Source organism: Chroicocephalus ridibundus, chromosome 3, assembly GCF_963924245.1.
Source record: "Chroicocephalus ridibundus chromosome 3, bChrRid1.1, whole genome shotgun sequence".
In the NCBI taxonomy this organism is placed as follows: domain Eukaryota; kingdom Metazoa; phylum Chordata; class Aves; order Charadriiformes; family Laridae; genus Chroicocephalus; species Chroicocephalus ridibundus.
This window is the reverse complement of record NC_086286.1, coordinates 25,530,541-25,552,179: the sequence shown is the minus strand read 5'-3', so window position 1 is coordinate 25,552,179 and position 21,639 is coordinate 25,530,541. Positions and strand designations below refer to the sequence as shown.

The following is a 21,639-nucleotide window of genomic DNA, read 5'->3' as shown; positions in this document are numbered from 1 at the left end:
ACACAAGCCCATATGACCATCTCTTTGCAGTTCTATAAGAACATTTTTTTGCCTTACCATGAGGAGCAGCTTGTAAAGTTTGACCTGAAAGTGGTTGGCTAGAAGCACACCCAGCAGATGTGCATGCAGTAAGCATGAAGCTGTAATTAGCATATGGCTGCAGACCTAGAAAGAGCAAACAGAGGTTAGACTGAGATGTTGACATCAGGCATCCCAAGAATTGTATCTCTGCATTGAAAGTTACTGGACTCGAACTTAACTTCTAGTATTTTTGGCAAATATAAAATATGAACCATTGTCATTTTACACCTGAATAATATCTAAATGGTGAATCCTTGCTAATTTAGATACATATCCTCTACTAGTTTAAAAGACATGACAAAAAAAGTCAGACTGAATGTGTGTTTATGCTGCAATGGATCTATAGATGCCCCTCATATAGGCATATCTGAATTAGCTTCAAATCCATTAACTTAGATGGCACTTGCAGTGTAGTCACAACAGTCCAAATCTCAGCCCACATTACCATCTGAAAATTTACCCACTCTTTAAGGTGTGTTTCATCAGGTTTTGTAAACCATGCTTCTGCCTGTACAAAATGATTAAAATTAACTGGAAGGCACCTAAACATTCTTGGTACGTCAATCACTGGTAAAGGCCGTAGAAGTTCAGAGGTTTCCAAAAACTAAGCATCTGAAAGTGTAATTGCTTAGTGGTTTGCACTTGAAAAGCTGAAGAGCCCGTAACGTTTTGAAAATTTATTACAAATATATTTGCAGCAATAAGAAAAGATAATAAAATGCTCTCTTACTTGAACATGAAATCTTCTATACTGCAAACAAGTCCAAATATACTCTGTTCTTGTCCCCTTCCCAACTTCTATTTGTTCATTTTTTTCCCTATTTTTTCCTGTTGTTACAAGATTTTACTATAAATGCTATAAGTAGTTAGAAAAAGGACTGACAACCAAGGCCTCCCCATTCCAAGATATTAATTTTAGCAACTTGTAAGTTTTTAAAAACTATTTTTTTCAGCTCAAACCTTCTATGCTGGACATCCTTGAATGAGACTAAAAGAGAATATATGGCTTTAACCTTTCCTTGGAAATTTTCAAACATCCTTGTACTGTGTGTCAATGACTTCAGATTTGACATCAAGTTGCCTGCAGCTTGAGAATTTGACTTTAGGACTCCTCATAAAATTGCACCCAAGATTTAGCTAAGATACTAGGCTTTTAAAATAGCCATTTCTGCACACCCATTAAAGGCTTCTTACAGTTAAATCATTAAAGATGCAGACCTCTGTGAGCCTGTCTTGAACACCTCAGAGCTCAGCTTTAACTGCTGATTAGGTTCCCTCACAGAGCATGCTCTAGCCCAGGTTACAGGGTGTTTATTAAACTACTATTTTGGCTGTGTCTCAAAGTTGATCTTAAAAACTGTATTACCAGGCACAGACATTTAAAACCTCTCTCACACATGTTTTCAAGGACCCTCTTAAGACCTCATAATACACTAAAAAAAAAGCTCCTGTTCCTGAATGCAAAGGGAAAAAACAATAGGACAACAAGCAGCAAATTATATGCAAAAAGTCCGTGAAAACACTAAGATGGCAAAACTGAACACTCATAAACTAGGAAGTCCCAGAGTTGGACACTGTATGATACGAATTGACCTCCTTTGTGGCACACTCCTATCTAAAATTCCCTCTAGCATGTGGTCTCTGGCCTGCCTAATTGTATGTAATTAGAGACTTTTTGTGCAGTGTCCATCCCTAGAGCATACTGTTGCTTTACTAACACCAACCATCTGGGCATTGCAAATGGCTTAACACAGTATCAGAAGAATTTTTTTTAAAAAAAGAGAACATTTCTTACGCTCAGAAAAAAGATGCAGACACAAAGAGACTGGGAAACGAAAACCTCCCTGGACCTGCCAGGAGGCCATTTGGGATGCCTGGGACCTACCTGCCAGAGTTCCTGGAGTTATGCACAACTTTATACACCCGAGCACAACTCCCAGTGCTTTCAGCTGCAGCTCTGAGAGCTCAGGAATTAGCAATTCAGGCCCCAGGTTTCAGGCAGGGTGTCCAGAAAATAAAGAACACATAGTTATGACAAACCGTGAAAGCTTAAGATGTGTCTTCCTCAGTGCCACAGCCTGAACAGAAATGAATGTCCTGCAGAGCCAGGACAGAAGCCCACTGCCTCAATCCAGAGACCATCTCTCCTCCAGGCTGTCTCACACTTCATTCGCTGTAGGTTTCTAACCCGGGGAATCCCACAGGATTTATGAGACCTGCCAGGGCCTGTTGAACCACCCCAGCTGGGGAGCGGGGACATTTCCCTGGGGCTGGGGCTGGGCTGGGAGATGGGCCCATGGGTGGCCTCAGCATGGCAGGGCCCATGGCTGGGCAGGGCTGGAGGCTGGCACAGCTGCCAGCAGGGATTGAGGGCAGCAGGCTGGGCTGAAATGTCCTCCCGGGCCCGTGGGGGAAGGCCCAGGGGAGGCTGGCAGCAGCTCAACAGGCAGCTGATGTGGGAGCGCGCTCCAGCGGGGAGACCGCCTTGTGTGCGGCCGCTTGGCCATCCTCCCAGGACACTGCCCCTTCTCCTTTCTTCCTTTTGGTGGCCAATGCCGCCAGCCGCTCAACGATCCACGTTTTATCCCTCTGGGCTGGCACCATCCCTGTTGCCTCCCTCGCCGTGCTCCACATTCACACCAACTTTGGGCTTGCGCCTCCCTGACTTCTGACTAGCAGAGAGGAAATTTAGCTCTGGGCAGATGCAGAATTAGGCCCTTCTACACTGAGATTCTCAGAAGGAATAAACCTACCAAACATAGCAAAGGCTGAGGCAGCAGTCCTACATACAGAAGTCCTCATTTATTTATTTTTATTCCTCCCTGGAAGACACCCAGCGTGTGGACTGAATGAGGCAGTAACCCTACATACAAATGACTACGCTACTGTGTAAAGCAGAGTGCTTGTGTGAAAGAGGCTGAATTACGATTATACAGGTCAATTCATAAGTATTACACAGGTCAATTTTTAAGTGCTTGGCTTTGTGACCTTACTAACATACTCTTCATGTAGCTCATGTGCCTAATTGTAATTACTTTGAGAACAATACAATTCTGTGACAAGAAAAAAAGTCTGGGCAAGATCTTTGTTTATAAACAAATCTTTGCTTATAGCCATTGCGAAGATATTTTAATTAAAATACATTACAAACAAATAGAGAGAAAGAATAAGCAACAGTTATGTAGAAGGAAAATACTGAATGGAAGACATGCAGGCTGCTTACAAATTGAACAAGACATGAAGGAGAGAAAATAAAGAGATGACTCAGAGGGACAGCCCTGACAGTAACCTAATCATGAACTGGAGGAGAAGAAAAATCATCTGAACACTGTGTATAAAAAGTAAGAAGGGAGAAAATGACAGTTGCAGACTAGAGAGAGGCAAAGGCATGGAGGAAAGCCAAGTATTTAACATTTCAGGATAGAAAAGATTACTGTGGCAACAAATTACTTGAATTCCCCTAAAGGGAGTCATGTTCACTTTTAAAGGAAACATGCATAATAAAGCAATACTCATTTACAACTACACTTTAAAGAGAAAAATGGGCATTAAAAAAGAGCACATGGTTTCACTAAATTTATTGGTGAAATTCTGATACTTGAAACCTCTAGTCTTACATGGAGCAGTCACAGCAGATTTTTATCTAGAATATTAAAGCTTTGCATTAAACGCCTTGTCTTAACGTGTGCTTTGGAAAGCTCTGTGCAAATCTATGTATGAGATTAATAACAAAAATAACAAGTAAGATAATCTTGAAACATAAACAGCATTTTGCTTTTCCAGTTCCTCTACCTGATTGTTCACTAGAGGATACTTCTCCTCTCTTCATTTTTGGTCTGTTACTGGGGGGGAGGGGTATTCCTTTTTTTTTTTTTTTTTTAACTTAGCAGACTATTTTGTTATTGCAGCATTTGTCATTTTTTCAAAAGGCTGTGAAACAGTGTTTTTTTAACAAGGCATTCTTCAGTTAGCCAAATCAATTCCTTCTGGTACTGTTTGTCTCCATTTGTGGGTATGGCTCCAGCAAGGTCAGTAATTAGCTCCTAGGCTAACACTCCTGGGCCCCACTGTGGGAATTTTACTCAGGAGGATGTCAGATTGCTGACCACAGCCTCACACAACCCCTCCACCCCAGAGAGTTTCCTTTAGACAAATATTACTAATGATTCAGTGCTGCATGGAGATAGAGTTGACCAGTGACAACATTTCTGTATCTCTTCATTTTTCACTGCCCTGAAATGGAGAACATGTTCAGATGAAAGAATTTCAAACAATTCAGTCATAAAGTATTTCTTAATATTGTTTCTTTTACTAAAATAAACATCAATGATCTTGCTTGGCTTTTACCTAAAGATGATGGATCATACAAATACTCAGGGTATTGTCTTTATTGTACTAAAAAGCAGGACTTGAGAAGAATCTTTGCTATAAACCCACCTGCTGCTGCTGAAGAGGGCACTCTTAGCTTTCTTTTACAATTCCCCTAATTATTTTCTTCAGTCTTACCCTCTGCCTGGCCCCCACTGCAGAGCATTAGCAGGCCCATTTGTAAAGTAGTAGTAACACAAAGTGAAACAATGCCATAACTGTCATCCAAATTGTTCTGTACAGGGTAGTGGAAGTGTTCAGTAATAAATGATATAAAAAGGTCTTTTATTGACAAGCTGCCATGTGCTGTTTGCATTAGAGAATATGAGAAGATGATGGCTGCTGCCCCTAGGTCCCAATGGCATTCAACTCAGTGAGATAGCAGAAAATGCTTCAGTTTGCTTAAAGCATTGATAACACCTCTAAATAATTAACTGAGGACTTCCTGTCTTCAATTACTTAATGCTTTTTTTAACATCTTGAGAGGATTATAAGCAATTTATGGATTTCACATGATGAGCACATTCACCGCTATTCCCACAAAGCATTTGTGGGATCATGTTTCCAAAGCTTTGATGTAATTAAAAATAAGCAGCAAGACAATGGTGCAGTGGCAAGGTGCTAGCCTTCTCGTCTGTTATTTGCAAGACCCTAGATTCAAAGTCTCAAGAAATACTAATGCTACAGCTTCATTAATGTTCAACTGTTGCTCAGGGAAAAGCGGACAGTTTTGGAAAAAAAAAAAAAAGAAAAAAGGAACAAGAATATGAGAAAATCAAAACATACATCCACAGGGAATAAGATAACAGTTCAAATATTTGAGATTATGTATGAAATAAATTTGATTGTTTTATCTTATTCTTTTAATTCAGAGAGCAATAATTATCCGCATTGCTAAATCACTGCCATGGATTCCACATTATTACCCAAGGAAGCTCCCACAGACAACAGCACAAAATTTGATTATGACTGTCAGGAGGAACAATCACTTATTCTACTCCTGGCTTAACATGGCAGCATTGGACAGTGGCTTAATAGAACAGGCACACAAAAGGAAAAAAGATCCTTGTTTCTGACAAGGTAATTTCATTTCCTCTCTTTTCCAACTGGTAAGAAAAACAGTATTGCTTGCATTAAAATCTCAGTTACTCTGGAATTATGACCGCCTTTTGTGAAGGAAGTGAGAGTACGAGAAGTATTTTTCAACTGGGTTTGATAAATCGTTCCTTGTTGGTAGGTGTTTTTTACAGCATAAACTTACAACTGCAATTCTAGAACACATACCACCAAATGGCATACTCCAATATCTCATGTCCAGAAGCACTGAATATGGAGACAGGAGTAATATACAGTTGATGAATTTCACACCTGAGTACGATATCGTGAAAGAGGAACAGCAATCCTTTACTCCTCTGTGAGTGACTACAGCAAGGATGAATTCTTTTAAAGCACTAAGGGATCCACTCTGACTCAGGACTCATGCTTTGAGGTATGGTTGAGGGTGCCATATATGCTGTACAGGTTTTATATGCTCTAAGTCAACTTCTCCTCTTTGGGTGGCTATCATATGGTGCGTGTATAATATATGAATCTCTAAGTTTCCTACTTGGGTGGAAAAAAAGGAAAAAAAAAATGTATTTATGAAATCCTGAAAATCATAGATACAAGCATTTGATGAGCAGGCTGAGGTCAAAGGGTGAAAAAAGATATGCCAGAATGTTTATATTCCCATTTTGTGTTCAACAGAAACATTTCTAAGAATAATTTTGCTTCAGTGTAACATTCAAAGATAACTAAAAATTGAATACGTGGAAATAATACGTTTGAGGTCTGAGTCAAATCTTCCCCCAAAATCCCTTGACTATATCTTCTTTCAGATACACACACACTAGTGAAATTTCACTAAGTATTTAGAAAATGGCTATAAGCAATATAGAAGATTATAAACAGAATCCAGGATCTTTCCCTTTCTGTCTTCCTTTTCTTTTTTTGTTATCTCAGGCATAAAGTACTGGATCCTTCTTGCCCTACACTGCTACACATTCACAGCAGCACTAGTGACTTCAACAGTAATGTGCAGTAAGCACATTAATGACGGTAAAAGAGAGAATTCAATCTGTACAAAGGGATGGCAAGCCTACACAGAATATCTGAGACCTTGAGCACACCACAATTATGCATCTTGAATTGAGCTGGACAGATTTATTTTAAAATTTTGAAATTAAATCCATTAATATTTTAAAAAAAAAGCAGCCAGAAACAAAAGAGATTGAAAAAAAATAAATTTAAGATACATAAAGTCATCATAGAGCATTTTAAACTGTGCACAGTACTAGGGATTTAAAAGTTACTGACAAGTAGCATTTTTGATATGTTAATACTGACTTATACCTTAAGGACAGGACATTAGCCTGTCAGAGAGCTCTGCCTCCTTACCTGATACTGTGTGCTGCATTCTGCTTGCAGCGTCAGTGTATATAAGTCCTTTCCCTACTTGACTGATCTGGTACTCTCTGATGATACCATTTGGTTTCTTGGGTGCGATCCAGCTTAAATGTAATGCTGTTGAGTTCAAAGCACTGACGTCTGGTGGCTGGACACTCTCTGGGACTCCTTGGACAGTGACTGCAACTACCTGAAGACATATGAATTAAACAGCAATTTAATGTAATAGTACACTAGATACCATGATCAATGAGAATGTCACTTTTGTTTTAAAATGTTGTTTGGCCTGGCATATCATTACCAAGGGCCTGGAGAACTAGTTACTTTTTTCCTCCTTTTTCACAATGAAATCTGACCTTGAATACATTACATAAGTCTATGTCTACAATTTATCACAACAGGTTCACCACGTTTTAGCTGCAGTGTATAGCATAGGGTGAAACAACAAAAACTGTATTGCTTGAAAACTCTTGATAACTCTCTTCCATATGGTTTGTCAGTGTCTCTGCATTTTAACTGCCTGATTTCATATATTTTAAGCACCAGTAAACATGGGGCTAAGCCTCCATATATCCCATGCAATCTGAACTCTATTGTAGTTATTTGCAACTCCATATTTCTGTAAGGAAACCAGATTTTGAAAGGCAGAATAACTTTGCACTTGTTAAGCTCTTTCTACAAAAAAAAAAGAAAAAGGAAAAAGCTAGTTTTCTATTGACACGTCTCTACTATCTCTTACACAGGCATTTTCAAATTACACAGGTTTAATAAGTGAGTCAGACCTTTTTCTCTTTGAGAATCACTTTTCTTTTCCTGTTATTACCACCATAAAGTATTTATATTATGCTGTAAATATAAAATGTGCCCTCCATAATATATTAGTGCATTTGGTGGAATCAGTCCCTACTTGCAGACTTCAGTGTTTGCAACAGTGAAGTCCTTAATTACAGACAAGTGAAATAAGCAGGATTTATTAGCTCAGGCCGATGCTTGCAGCAACTGTGCGTACACAGCTTCCAGTCCAGAGCTCTGTGTCGGGGTAGAGGACTTTGCGCCTATCTCCATGCCTCTGCATCAATGTTTCTTTTCTTATGCTTTTGGATGAGATTTGCACCAATAAGAGAAACATTTAAACACCTGGAAAAAAAATCAACTTTTCAATCCCATAGATATTATAATTACAAAGCAGAGTCATTATTCTCCACCTCTGCGCCACAGATGTCCTAGAAATTAATTTTCATAGAGGCAGGGATATTATTGTGAAAAAGAGGTCATTTAAGAAATAGGTTTTCCAAATTATGGAAAGGCAGCTATATACAAGGCAGCTACTTTGCAGAACAGAAACTAGAGCTGGCTAAATAGTAATGCTGGTGAAAGGCATCTATGATTCAAAGTGATACAAGAGGAAACAAAGCAGTGACAAAGGGAGGGAAGAGATTCCGTTTGCCTAAAACTGAAGCAGGGCAGGTTGCACACAAAGGGAGTGCAAAGCCTGAAGCAGGTGCAGAACATGGAAAGCCATTGAAAGGTAATACAGTGGAAGGAAGCTCTAAGTGAGAAGGTTGTTGAACAAATTGGTAGAGTAGAGCTAAAGCAGACAAACTAAGAAATACCAAGGAAGAAGAGCCCATAGACCTCCTAGTGAGAAGGAAAGATTTAATTTCAAGGCTTAGAGAAAGTGCCTTTTAATATTCCTTACTCTATTCTATCATGTCCATCTTTCTCTTTAACAAACATCGGTTCCTACAATGCAATTTCAGCTTTCCCAAGACTGAGACACTGCTGTCTTCTTCCACTTGCTTGTATCAACCTTAGGTTCCAAATAATCACCTGTCAGTAGTTGAATCCAAATACGATTATTGATGTTTTTCACTTGCTAACTCAATAATCATTATGTCTTCAAGTTACACCTTTCCAAAAGCATTTTTATGTTACCACACTGGTTGATAAAATTCTGGCACCAGTTCCATAAAGACCAATTTACTAACCTTGCTGCTGTCTGCGCAACCAGCAACAGTGCAGGCTCGCAGCTGGTATGAATATTCTTGGTATGGCTGGACACCACTTGTGTCTGTGAAGCTCATTTCTGTTCCTCTGAAACGCTCAATTCCATTCCGGAGAATGATATAGTGAAGAATAAGACCTATTGCAGAAAGAAAGTTTTCCCTTTTGTTAGCTGAGAAATCCCATGTGATGGTATACTATAATAACTTACTCCGCACACAGAAAATATTAAATTAAATCTCTAGGCGACCACTGTAACAATCATCCTGTTTAAACGGCTAATGTCAATTACCAGCTACTCTCCTCAACCTCTACATCAACATCTCAATATTTCTCAATTTTTATTGAGAGCTATTCCAAGTTTTCTCACTGTTTGAAAATAATAAGCAAGATTTCCCGAAAGAAACATGAATAACATCCACTCTGCACTCCCCCCCTCCCCATTCCCCAAATATTTTGTAACATGATTGTGATTTTCTGATCATATTTTCCGATTATTATTACAACTGTTCTCAAAAGAAGCTTCTGGGCACTTCTTAGCGACATACTAAATTGTCTTCTGTGAAATTAGACTCTACTCTTATCTGCAATGAAAATGATCTCATCCTAGAGCAAATCCTTCTTGCAGAGGTTAGGAATACATATATTTCAGTGCCAGTGATTAAATAAGCAACATTTTGTGATTTTGGAACACTGCCAGTGAATGACAGAACATAGTCTTTTTTTAACATATATCAATACCGTTTGGTTGAAGTGGTTCCTCCCAGTTTAGCAGTATCATGTCTTCCCGATTATCCACTTTGGCCCATTTTGGTGGACTTACACCCTGTGGCACATCTTGCTTAGTGACAGCTCTACTAATTTCACTGAAGCCTCTTCCATAACTATTCCAAGCAGCCACTCTGTACTCATATGTGATAAAAGGTTCGAGGTTCAGGTCTAGGAGAAGAAAAAGTTACATATGGATCATCTCAGTCATGAAAATACAAAATACTTTTGGTTTATTTTTTTTCTGTGCCTATGGGACTACTTCTGTGTTTAAAGACAGATAGATATGGAAGTTGTTCAAATAGAGCAATACTTCTACCAACTTCTGTTAAAGTAGGTTTAGACCTTATGTATTCACAGAGTTTCTTGCTACTCATTTCATTTCCCTGAAGATACTGTCACAGATTAATTCTTAAAGAATGCTACTTCACTACAATTGCTTCACATTTAATTAGAATACTTGATAGCATTCAGGACAACTTTTTCTCCAGAGTGAATTAAATGCACTAGCAAATTGCCAACCCGATATGCCAATTTTCCTTACCTGTAAATGAATACTGGTTTGGACTCCCCGTGTAGACAGTCTCTTCTTCAGTCTCTGGACACACACCTTCCTTTATCTCCATTTCTGTAGCACTCTGTGAACCTTTTATCCACGCACAGATGCTCTCCCTAGGATCAAAGTCACACTTTCCACAGTGTGCTGTTGCCTCCATAGATAAAGGGCAAAGGATATTAGCCTTGCACTCTTCTTTTACCTAAGGAATACACATAAAATTTGAATATATTTATCGCATCTTCCTTTCTTTACAAATGCTTCCATTAGTATTTCTCTGTCTTTATGCAATGTAAAAATCAAGTAACCACATTGAGTACATTGGTATTTCTAGCATATGGGAGACCTTTTCAGCCTTTGGCCTGTCTACTGTCTCTGGTCATTAATGCTTTTATAATCCTTTCTAAAAGAAACATTCTTCTTGAGGGTTCTTACATGAGAACATCACAAATGTTAACCACTGGAAGCCCAAATGGCTGGGTTTGTTGAAAGCAGAAGAGTCTATAATCAAATAAGAGCAGGATTTTATCTGAGAATTTGAACATGCTGCCCCTGCAAAGGCCAATATCCCGTGGCAAATCAGTAGCAAATTCCCAGCTCCTCACACAGCTTGCCAAGTACACAAGAGGGCTCTATGCAATTCCTTGGCAGCTGTCACGGCTGAGAACTCTATCCATGGGTGATATAAATCGTATCCTCTACCACATCACTCCTAAACAGCAGTTTTGCTGCAATAAGAGGACCTCTGCAAACATTGATGCAGATATAAGATTTAACCCATAAAGAACAATTCACAGAAATAGAAATATACACTGAACATCCACAAGTTTCCATTAAAATTCATGAAATAATATTTTTGCCAAACCATAAGCTAGAGAGCAGTAATTCTCATAAAATATAGGTTGCTGCAGGAAGAAATGTACTGCAATATTTGCTACAAATATTTCTGCCCTTTAGGCTACAAACTTTAGAATGAAGAACAAACAGACTGTATCTAATGCTTCCTTAATTCACCTATTGAAATTAGTTTGTTAGCTGATTATGAACCTCAGCTAATTTAATTTCCCAAACTTGGGGCTTTCACAAAAATTACATTGTCATAGATTATCAATATAAGATGTAGGATATAGATGGATAGGATTCACATATAAAATAGCTCCAGAATATGTCCCAGAATATCAGTCCTTTTAATGTTAGTAAATCTATACGTATCAGAAAGCCAGGGCTGCTATCTCTTTTCTACTGTGGGTAAATGAAACACAAAGCACTTCCTTTGTTTATAACATTATACCTAAGGCATGGATCTAGCATGTTATCTTCCAGAATTCATTAACCTATTCTCAGCCATTTTTTTGCCTTGCGTGAACTACTAATACAATGCATTGAGGAACTGTAGCTGACTCATCACAACACTTGGATTTTCTCTGGGAGAAAATTATTCAGTCTGAAAATGAAATGACATGAAAAGGAGAAGATGGAAAAATATTTGTGTATTAACTTAGCAGATGAACAAAAAGGATACAGGAACACCTGTATGCGTCAGGATGTGATCCGTTTTTCTTTCTACTTTAGTGATAAATTCAATAATATCTACCTGATTTCCATATTGTAGAATTCACAATATCCAACCCTCTTTCTTTCTCTCTCACCCACTTTCTCCCTCTCTCAAAATATAAATAATATAAAAATATAAACAATATAAATATAAATAATGATAACAGTTATAATAACAGTTGACAATATTTTTACAGTTTATGTATAACACCAAGATGCTGATTCTTGAAGATTTCTATTGTATTCAACCAGAGTTGCAAGACTTTGCAGCTTTGAAAGATGGCCAAATTGTCTCACGTTGATACCTACAGTCACTGGCCACTCTTAGAAAAGATGGAATTAGCCTTTATGGTGCCCAGTTTAATCTTACATTAAAACATAGTGAAAATAAACCGTGTCATTCTTTAGGCATGAAAGGCACCAAAAATATAATACCCATATTGTTGCTAAAAGTTTTACAGGGACCTATCCTAGTACTGATGAAACTTATCCAAAATTGCCACTGGTTTTCTATAGGATCAGGATTAAGTCCACCAAGAAAATATTAGTTGCTTTATTTTTACTTATTTTTTTTTTTAGGAGGTTGGAATCTATGTCTTATGCCTGCCCAAACTGAAATATAATAGCATTTTTATACTTCAGAACTGGCCACTTCAATTTCAATTTTCCCTTAAGGAACATCATCAGGAACTTTGGTCACAGGATGGAAGCTGCCTATACATGCCAGTCTTGTTAGTGTGCCAGCTTTTAGCCACTGCACTAATCTGAAGTGCTGGGCAACACTTCACAGAGGCAGCTAATCATTATTAATTCCTTTAGAATTCATTGCAATAACATCAATCATGGTGAACTCATTCGGTATTAATATGGATGTAATGTGAAAATGAATAATGCACACAAGAGTTTTTATATTCCTATTTTAGAAAAATAGTTATGAACAGTGTATTTCTCTTTCCATCGTCAAATCGGAGCTACCGAGAGATTTTCTATCAATTACCTTCATCATCATTCCAGCTGAAATCTTGTCAGAGCAAACATATTTCAAAGGATTATATCCAACTCCATTACAGCATTCTTCGTTCTTTGGAATAAGTTCAGTCTCACAGCATTTTACTGGCACTTGGTTATTCTTCCTAACATGTGCTAGGAACTCACCACTGGAACCTGAGCAGCATATGGTATCTGACATATTCACGTATTCCTGCCCACAACAGAACATCCCTGAAACCAAAAACCAAAAAAATATATCTGAATATGAAATTTAAATAAATAAATAAATAGATAGATAAATAAAGGAGAAAGCTCTGAATGCATATAGCTTGGCATAAAACCAGCAGCAGCTGGAATTATGCAGATTTAGCTAAAGCGAGATTAAATTCTAATGTGAGGTGGCTGAATAAGCGTCCTGACTTCTAGACCTGCTGAAAACAATCAAGAATTAGAGGAATAAACAGGGATCCCCTACAATCAACTTACACCATTGCTGAACTTGTGTAAGAACCTTTGCTATGAAAAACCATGCCAAAGTACTGTGCGCAGCGGTCGAAGACAGACTGTTGATGAAAATTTCCTGTAGAACGTAGAAATTGAGAAAGCTTCTCCATGTACTTTCCAGTCAGGTTGCATTCATCCCCCCCTTACATGGGCAGCCTTCCAACAGTGCATTTTAGCATTCCAGAATGTTTCACATTATATTTTATGTTTTAAAGTGTGGGTTCATACTAGGTATGTAGAACCGAATGGGTGATTTGCCAAATACCCACAGTGCAGCTTCAGTCAACTGATACAAAGAATTACTCTTTAAAAAGTTAATATCTAAATATAATTTGCATTTCTGTAGTGGAATCGATAAGCTGCCAAAGTTAATTCCACAGTCTTTCTTCTATTTTTAATAATTTTATTTTAAAAGTAAAAGCGTGTCATAACCACGGTAGTTTTCCAAATATTCACATAAACGATTCTGCAACTGTGAAATACCAGCCTTGAACCCCACACCATTTAAAGAAAGGGGTAGGTTTTAACTGTGAAGCAAATGCTACAAACACCTCTATAATTGACAGTGAAATAAATGTTACTAATTCAACTAGGAAGACATCACAAAAAAAAAACCCAGTTCTGTAATATACTGTTACATCTGCAAAGCAATTTGTATTTGACATAATTTCTGTAGTACGTAGACATTTAAAACACATGCAAAAGTCGCGGCTTTTCTCACTGCAATTTATTTTAGCAAATCTCTCTTAGGAAGTCATACAGAATGAAAATTACTCTTTAAGGGTATGATCCTGCTAAAGCATTCAGAACATTTCATTCCAATCACTGGAAGGACTCAAAATGGTGTCACTTTCATACTTTACCTATTTTCAGGGCTGGTTCCATTCACAGAAATCAAACTGTGATCACCAGCTCTCTGAGATGTAAATATTTCTGCCTGTTCACACCCTTTTTCCAAATCGTCCTCAGATTCTACCGATTTTAAGTAGAAAATTAATGCAGAAAATGACTCAATTCAATACCAATAAGCACCTCAGACAGCCCCAAGGGACTTTTGACAGGCAAACCAAAATTTTGATAATGAACTGTTTTTCAATTGAAACAAACAAGGCTGTATTCTTTCACTGCGAACCTCATCTTTGTTTAACTGAATTAAATTTTTCAGCCAAGATTTCACTCACATAACAAGAAGTGACTCCCTTTCTAGTTTCTTTGGTAAACCATTACTTCTTTAATTATTATCAACCTTGTTCCAGTGTGATAAATTGCTAATTACTTAATACCCTAATCAGCGTTCATTCTTTGCACAGATAAACTGTGACAGCGCCATTAATTTAAATAGTAATTTCACTTAATGGCCAGAACGGCACACCAGATTTTTATGCAGCATTTTCTGAAGACTGCATCCATCACTGCAATATTCTGACATAAAGATGTCTGACGTGCACTAACTCACTTAGGGAGAGCAGATGTTGCAGAGCGGAGTTTGGTAGTAATTCCCATAGTGCATCACTTCAGCATGAATGAGCTGCAAAGGCAGAGGTAGACAATCTTCTGAAACTGCATTGCATAGCCTCTGACCTTTGCTTAATTTATCACATGTAGCACTTGACTCCTGAACCTTGACACCTCAAATGTACAATTTTAAATATGCTCCAAGAAAAACAAAACAGGACCATGTAATATTGACGGATTGATTTGCCTTCTAAAAGCACTTGCTTAAGGATCCAGAAATTCCTACAAAACCTTGCTGAATTCAGCAAAATATCAAAATACAAACTATTTGTTTGTAAATCTGCTGGAATGTGCGTGTCATGCTTTATATATTTATGTTTTGTAGGCATATAATGCATTACAGCAAAAAGAAAATCCATGGGCTGGAAAAGACACTTCCTGCTAGCAGTGATTTCTGTCAACAATTATTTCATGTTCATCCCCAGCAACTGAAAAAAATTACAAACATAGCTGAGTGATGAATTACTAATTTAGTAAATCTGCAAAACCATTGCTTTCAAAAGGGAAAAATGAGTATTAAAAGGCTTAGCCTTTGGAGCCAGAATAGAGGATCAACAAAATACAGAGCCAGTGTACATTGCAAACTACTCCAAAAATCCTTGGCTTACATGTGGGTATTGCAACTACTACAGATCAGGAACCGCAAGAGTACAAAGCATCATCTTTCATGACTCTGGGATGTCAGTATAGTGGCATTTTACTAGCTGCTTTTTTCTTTCTTCTTCTTTTTTTTTTTTTTTTTTTTTAAAGAGAAAATCCAAGAGTGGTTTTAGCTGACATTATCCTTTATAGCCAGAAATAGACAACTTTGAATAATCGCATTGCAGCAGTGGGGCTCAGGATGTGTGTATACAATGGCATCACTGCCAGCCTTTGCCAGTAGATGTCTCTATGGTCACCCCACTAAATAAGGCCAACAAGGGGTGAAAAATAAAACCTATGAAAAAAGAAATTAAAAAAAAAAAAGAGTAATGTGAGATGGAAAAAGCATCTCTTTTTCCAGGACAGGCTCTCTGAAAAAGGTATACAATGGCAAATGAAAAACTTCTACCTTTAAGCCAACATTCAGTGCAAACCTGGGTCTACATTCTGCAGAAACACGCTGATTTCAAACTGGTCATGCAACAATAAGGCTGTGCACAAGACTTGCACTTGTAGCGATCATGTTTTTCTTCTATAGTTTTTTCAAGAAACAAAAACTCCCAAACAAAAGCTTTAAATTGTCATTATATTTTTAACCATGGCATTCATTGCCAACTACAAAACAAAGCTTCAGAAGCATTTCAGCTTTTGCATAAAGCCACCCCTGTTATCTCTTCTCCTTCTAGACAATGAGATCAGCTTTCCAATTACCATATTCTTGCAAAATTCTACTTATCCATTTGCCAATGATAAGTAAATTATGTTTTTATGTGAGTGTATTTTTTCCATTAGAATCATTGTAATAGTAGGGACAGGGACCAGGTAGATTTTTGTGCCTGGCTTGTGCATTTTCATGATGTATTTAGCAAGGCTGAACTACTCTAAGAAATTAAGCAAAACCCTATTGAGCGTGATGTATACGATATGATAAGAAACCACAATCTATTCTATGCTTAATGCAAAAGAATATGATCTCTTTTCAACTATGGTGCTAATTCATCTTTCAAATCTGTATTTGTGTTCAGCTGTATGCTGGCTCACAGCATAAAGTCCTCACAGAAAACCTGTAAATGATGAAAAAGCCACTGTTTTCTTTTTTAATAGCCAAAAAAATGTCATCCTGACCCATTCTCAAGAAAAATGGTGTAAATGATAGAGCGCTATAGGCTAAACACATTTTAAAAAGAGAGGCATAAAGGTTTTTTAAATAAATATATTTAAGGAAAAAAACTGTTAAGAATACATATATACTGAAATGAAGAACATAACTTTCATCCCAAGATACCTGTATTACACTCCTACACAACTCATCTGCCCAGAGAGAGCAGTAAAAACATAAACGCTACCCCAGCAGTTCTGTTCCAACAGCATCTGTTAATTCACTCCATTTATAAAATACATATTGACAAAGACAACTGAACTGGGACCAGGGAGATTTGATTTGGTGTGAGAAAGTCAATTCAATGTGATTTTGTTAAAGGGCTCCTGCAGGCAAATAAAAGAGTTTAAGTAATAAAGTACATAAAGAGATGTTTTATGAGCCAGCCCCGTCTTGTGGCAGCCACACAATGCGTGGCAATGCGAGAGGGCCTTGTGTGGAGCTGATATCGTGAGCCCTGCTAGGTGCTGTAGATCAGGCACAATTAGGGACCACAGTGAGGGGGAGCTAAAATCATGCAAGCGGTGCTGTTCACAGCACTCACTCCATGAGTCACCACCAGAAGGGAAGGAGAGCATAGAAACCGCAGAAAGCCTTGCGATGGCTCTTCTGATTAGCCCTTCCCAACAGTCAACACAGAACTACGGTACTTTGGATACAACAGCAGCTGAAGGATCCACCGAATACAAAATAAGCAGAAGATAGGGCTCATTTTTTGGGAAAGGAGGAGTTCAGCCTTCCGATCTGGATTCTTCGTTATATATTGAGATCCTTAGTTGTACAACTAGAGGCTCAAATTGGCACGCATATGGCGAAAGCACTGCATCACTCATCTCTGTACACCAAGCAGAATTGGCTACTAAACCTTCATTATTTCTGTGTTTTGAAATCGGGCTCCCCTTTGAGACCACAGTTGTTTCTGAAGTCTTTTTGTCAGGCTGAGAAAGCCTAAGGCTGATGGCATGTAATTTGTCTAATAACTCTGGAAAGAAAAGACACATGAAAATACCTGAATAGGCTTTGTAATAATACCTCCAATCGCTGTCACCAGCTAGTCACAGAATGCTTTACAAGGAAGGAGGGTTCAGATTGTACCTCTGAGTGATGGAGTAACATCCTATGGCGTGCAAGAGATTAATGGGATACACCAGATGAACAAGTGACTAGTGCTAGGGATTAAGTTTTCTTAATTTTAAATCGCAGCAGGTTTACCCCTATGGAGATTCACAAGTGAGGGACATGGACCACCAAGCACCGTAATCTTCAATTACTAGGTGACTAACGCCACATCTTCAGAGCAAATGGAAAATCCCTGTGCTGGGATCCATGGCAGCACAAGGCGGCCAAGTCTAACCTCTGCTCTACCCATTGAAAGGGGACTGGTCCTATTTCCTGACTGGCATAATGAAAGATCACGCACTCCTGAATTTTCTGGTGCCTCCAGCCCCTACAGCTTTTGGACAAAGGCATATTGAAAGCTCACCATTCTGCAGTCTATCAGAATAGGTGAATAAAGGGCAACATCATTTAACAAATTGGCATACACACCTAAAATCTGAGTGTGTCACCGCTGAATGGTTTGTGTCACAAGAGATTTAGAAAGATGAAGACCCTTGAAAACTTATCGCTTACCTGTGAGAGGTCTGTGTGCAGTCCCCTCTTCTTCATCTCCACAACAGACCAAGTCTGTGCTTATGACTTCTCCACCACAGCACTGCTGATTGAAACTGTCATGGAGGGATCCACCACAGCAGATCTGATTGCCCGACGTGGAGTAAGGCATTCCCTGGCAGCAAGAGTCACCAATTCCAACTGAAACTCTGTTTTGCTCTCCATTAGGGCAACATACTTCTCCTGTCAATTTAAGAATGCAATTAAAGATTTTATGCATTTATAGCTCTTGGAATCCCTGAGAGGCTTTCATCTGCTAGCAACAAGTCTGAGTTCACACACTAGTAGCTTCATGTACAAAACGTTCCGTGTGAAAGCATGGAATCACTTGGTACTTTAGAATGCTATAAAAGTATTATATTCATTTATAATAACAATTAAAGAAACATGCATTAATGAATTCAGGGCCAAGGCTCCATGAGATATCAAAATTCAAGCATGACAGAGACAAAATGAGAAAAGCAACAAAAATACTTTCTGTAAATATGATAATTATACAGATGAAAACCTTTAAGTAGAGTCAGCTACATAGCAGAGTTCGTTCTTGCTATGATTAACAGAACAGTAAGCCTACTTATTCTCAGCAAAGAATTTCCTTGTCTCCTCAAAAATCATTCCAAACTTTGGAATGTCCTTTTGAAGGACTAATTCGCATTGCTGAAAGAGTTTTTCAGTGTTGCTCAGGACTTCATCTCCCAAAGAACTTAAAGATTAAACTCACTTTAAAAATTAAATACCACCGTCACAATCAGTGGGCTTAGCTTCTACTTAGGAAAAAACACCAGCTTTTGCAGGAAAAGGCCTTAGGATGAGGCTGCCAATGAGACTGACACTGTAATGGTGGGGTGGGCTGGGCTGGGCTGCGATAAACTGGGTGCTATGAATGAAGTAGATACTGCTATAAAGGATACAAAAATTATGGTAAATGGCAATAATTTTTCATTCGCTAGTGTTTGCACTTGATCTGATCCAGTGTTCTAAACGTTACATTTTTGTATTATATTTCTGTGTTGCAACATTTTCTGTGTCTCTAATGTCATTTGGAAGGAGTAGGGTTTTGTTCTGTTATTGAAGATGTGTAATAGGGGTGATTAAAGTATTAGGATTCCTGATTGTTAATAGAAGAAATGTGTTTTGATTTTTACAACTCATTTTTATCACTGAAAGTAATATTTCAAGTCCTTTTCTTCTGCAAGGTTGGCAATTACAGACAGAGAGCCCTAAAACCAATGCACCTTTTGTCAGAAATAAACATGGGATGCGATTATAACAGGTGAGGGAGAACGCTGTTTTCCTCCCCCCCCCATTCCTTGCCGAAGAGGTGCCTGGGTGGTAGTAGCATTATTTGTGCTGCTCTGCTTTAAGAATCTCTCCTCTCATCTTAGTTCTGGGATGGATGCTTGCACTTCTTTGTGCACTACTGTTTCAGAAACTGAGATTCCTGCCTTGCTAATTTGTAATCTTCATGCCTTCAGCCCACTGTGCTTCAGTACATCTAGAGCTATCAAGCTGGCCAAACAACATCTGGGAAATATGTATGCTTAGAGAGTTTCCTGTATAAATAACTTTATCAAATAAAGTCAATAATAAACAAAAAAAAGATGAGAACAAATTTTTAGAGTATAATAGATATAATCAGTTTAGATACTTCATCATATTTTCCTGCATTCCTCAGAAACTAATTTAGTTGCTACACAGAGAAAATATTAAAACACAGAATGTAGCTTACATCTATTGGAAATAAAACTGTTTTTTTTTTAAAGAACTATTAGACATAAGACACAAAGGATCAGTAACCTTCTCATTAACCTCTCAAAATGGGATCCATTCCAAGCTAGGCTTGAAAATGTTCCCTCTCTGAAAACTACCATGCAGTCTTACCAGTTAATTGTTATCCTTATCAAAGAATGACCCACATTAACATTTAGCTTGAGGTTATTAGCATATTTATAAAAATAAAAAAGAAAAAAGTGACCAACATTGTTCATGTTGCTGCCCTTTAGAGTATGGAAAAAGAGAATGCAGCAAGTGTACTTAGGAAAAAAAATGTTTAAAATCATGTTCAAACACTCACAGTTTCATGCTTGTGGACTGCTGACTGAACAAGAACTACTTTCAGACATAAGACATTCTGTTTCACTATGCTTTTCTTTCTTGATGTAAACAACATTAAGCTAGTTAACACAGACCACTGGATGGGGACAGAGGTCACAGTATAATCTCTCCATTTCGGTGCATTGAGATTAATGAGGCCAGCAAAATACTCTTCTGTGGTTCTTCCATGTGATAGCAGTTTTCTGGTGACATCATGGAAGGCATTCTAATATTGTGATATATGGATTACTTTTCAGAGGATCAGAACTTGGGATGTGCTGAATGTGTTGGCAAAAATTCAAGCATTTCTGAGCCTAGGGAATGCATGCCAGCTCATGAGTAATGGAAGCATTTTAGCTCCTGACCTGACAATTGCCTACAAAGAGATATATGCTCTGAACACTGCCCCCGAAAGGGCTCTCCTCCCCCTTTTCCTCCCCTCTCCCTGTCAAAAACCCACCAACAAACTGGAAAACCAAACTCCGGACAATAGCACAGTTTTGGCAAACTTCCCAAACAGTTCTGAGAATAAGAGTACGATCAGCCTTAAGAAAAGGATTAATTTCCATCAAAGATAATAGATATGGGATGTGTACTTTGAATCTGTAACATTGGTAGAAACAAAGAGTAGACAACGCAGAAACAAGTAAAAGTGATGTAATCCATAATACCAACCCCAACCGCTAACAATTGTTCCACAAAAGAAATGGCTAGGGAAAATCACATGGGGTCAAGTCAAGCAGAGAACTAAACCGCACCACTAAATTGCCTGATGGTGTTCCTATTAAGCAGAACTGCCCTCCCCATTATGCAGCACTTACTGCAATTAAGTATAGTTTGGCATAAATTAGTTCTCTGGGAAATGACCCAATCATCAGGTTTCATCAATTAAGCCTTTCTTGTATAAACAGCGTGTACTGTGTTTAGAAGACAAAGTCAGTGCAATTTTCTTTGCTTATCCCACTGAACACAGGTCTCAAAGACATCTAGAAACCTTGATAAATCCCACATTTATTTCTATGTTTTCATTCTCCTTGGTTTAACAGCTATATCAACTTTGTTGTTTTGTTTCTTTCAAGCACTTGAAAGGAGTTGTCTCTTACCTGCTAATACCCTAGTGTAATAACCACCACAGCACTGATGTTTCGGTTGCACAGCATGTATCTGACCACCACAGCAAACCCCTGGTGAATTAAGAATAAATGGAATGTACTTGTCCTCACAGCATTGGAAGCCAGGTTTATTGTCGTGCAGAATCCCATTACAACATACCTAGAAGTAGTTAAAA

The 21,639-nt window shown here is 38.2% G+C and overlaps 1 protein-coding gene across 1 annotated transcript in view; it reads right to left on the bottom strand.

Annotated features, from left to right (window-relative positions):
- The window catches only part of USH2A (usherin), a 395,028-nt gene that overhangs the window by 71,373 nt on the left and 302,016 nt on the right, over positions 1-21,639 (bottom strand). Inside the window, exons 49-56 of the mRNA XM_063328461.1 lie at positions 21,455-21,623; positions 18,219-18,440; positions 12,774-12,997; positions 10,211-10,424; positions 9,640-9,837; positions 8,883-9,037; positions 6,886-7,084; positions 58-165 (exon numbers count right to left, since the gene is read on the bottom strand). Of these exons, the coding sequence (XP_063184531.1) occupies positions 58-165; positions 6,886-7,084; positions 8,883-9,037; positions 9,640-9,837; positions 10,211-10,424; positions 12,774-12,997; positions 18,219-18,440; positions 21,455-21,623 (1,489 nt within the window). The remainder of the gene's footprint in view (positions 1-57; positions 166-6,885; positions 7,085-8,882; positions 9,038-9,639; positions 9,838-10,210; positions 10,425-12,773; positions 12,998-18,218; positions 18,441-21,454; positions 21,624-21,639) is intronic.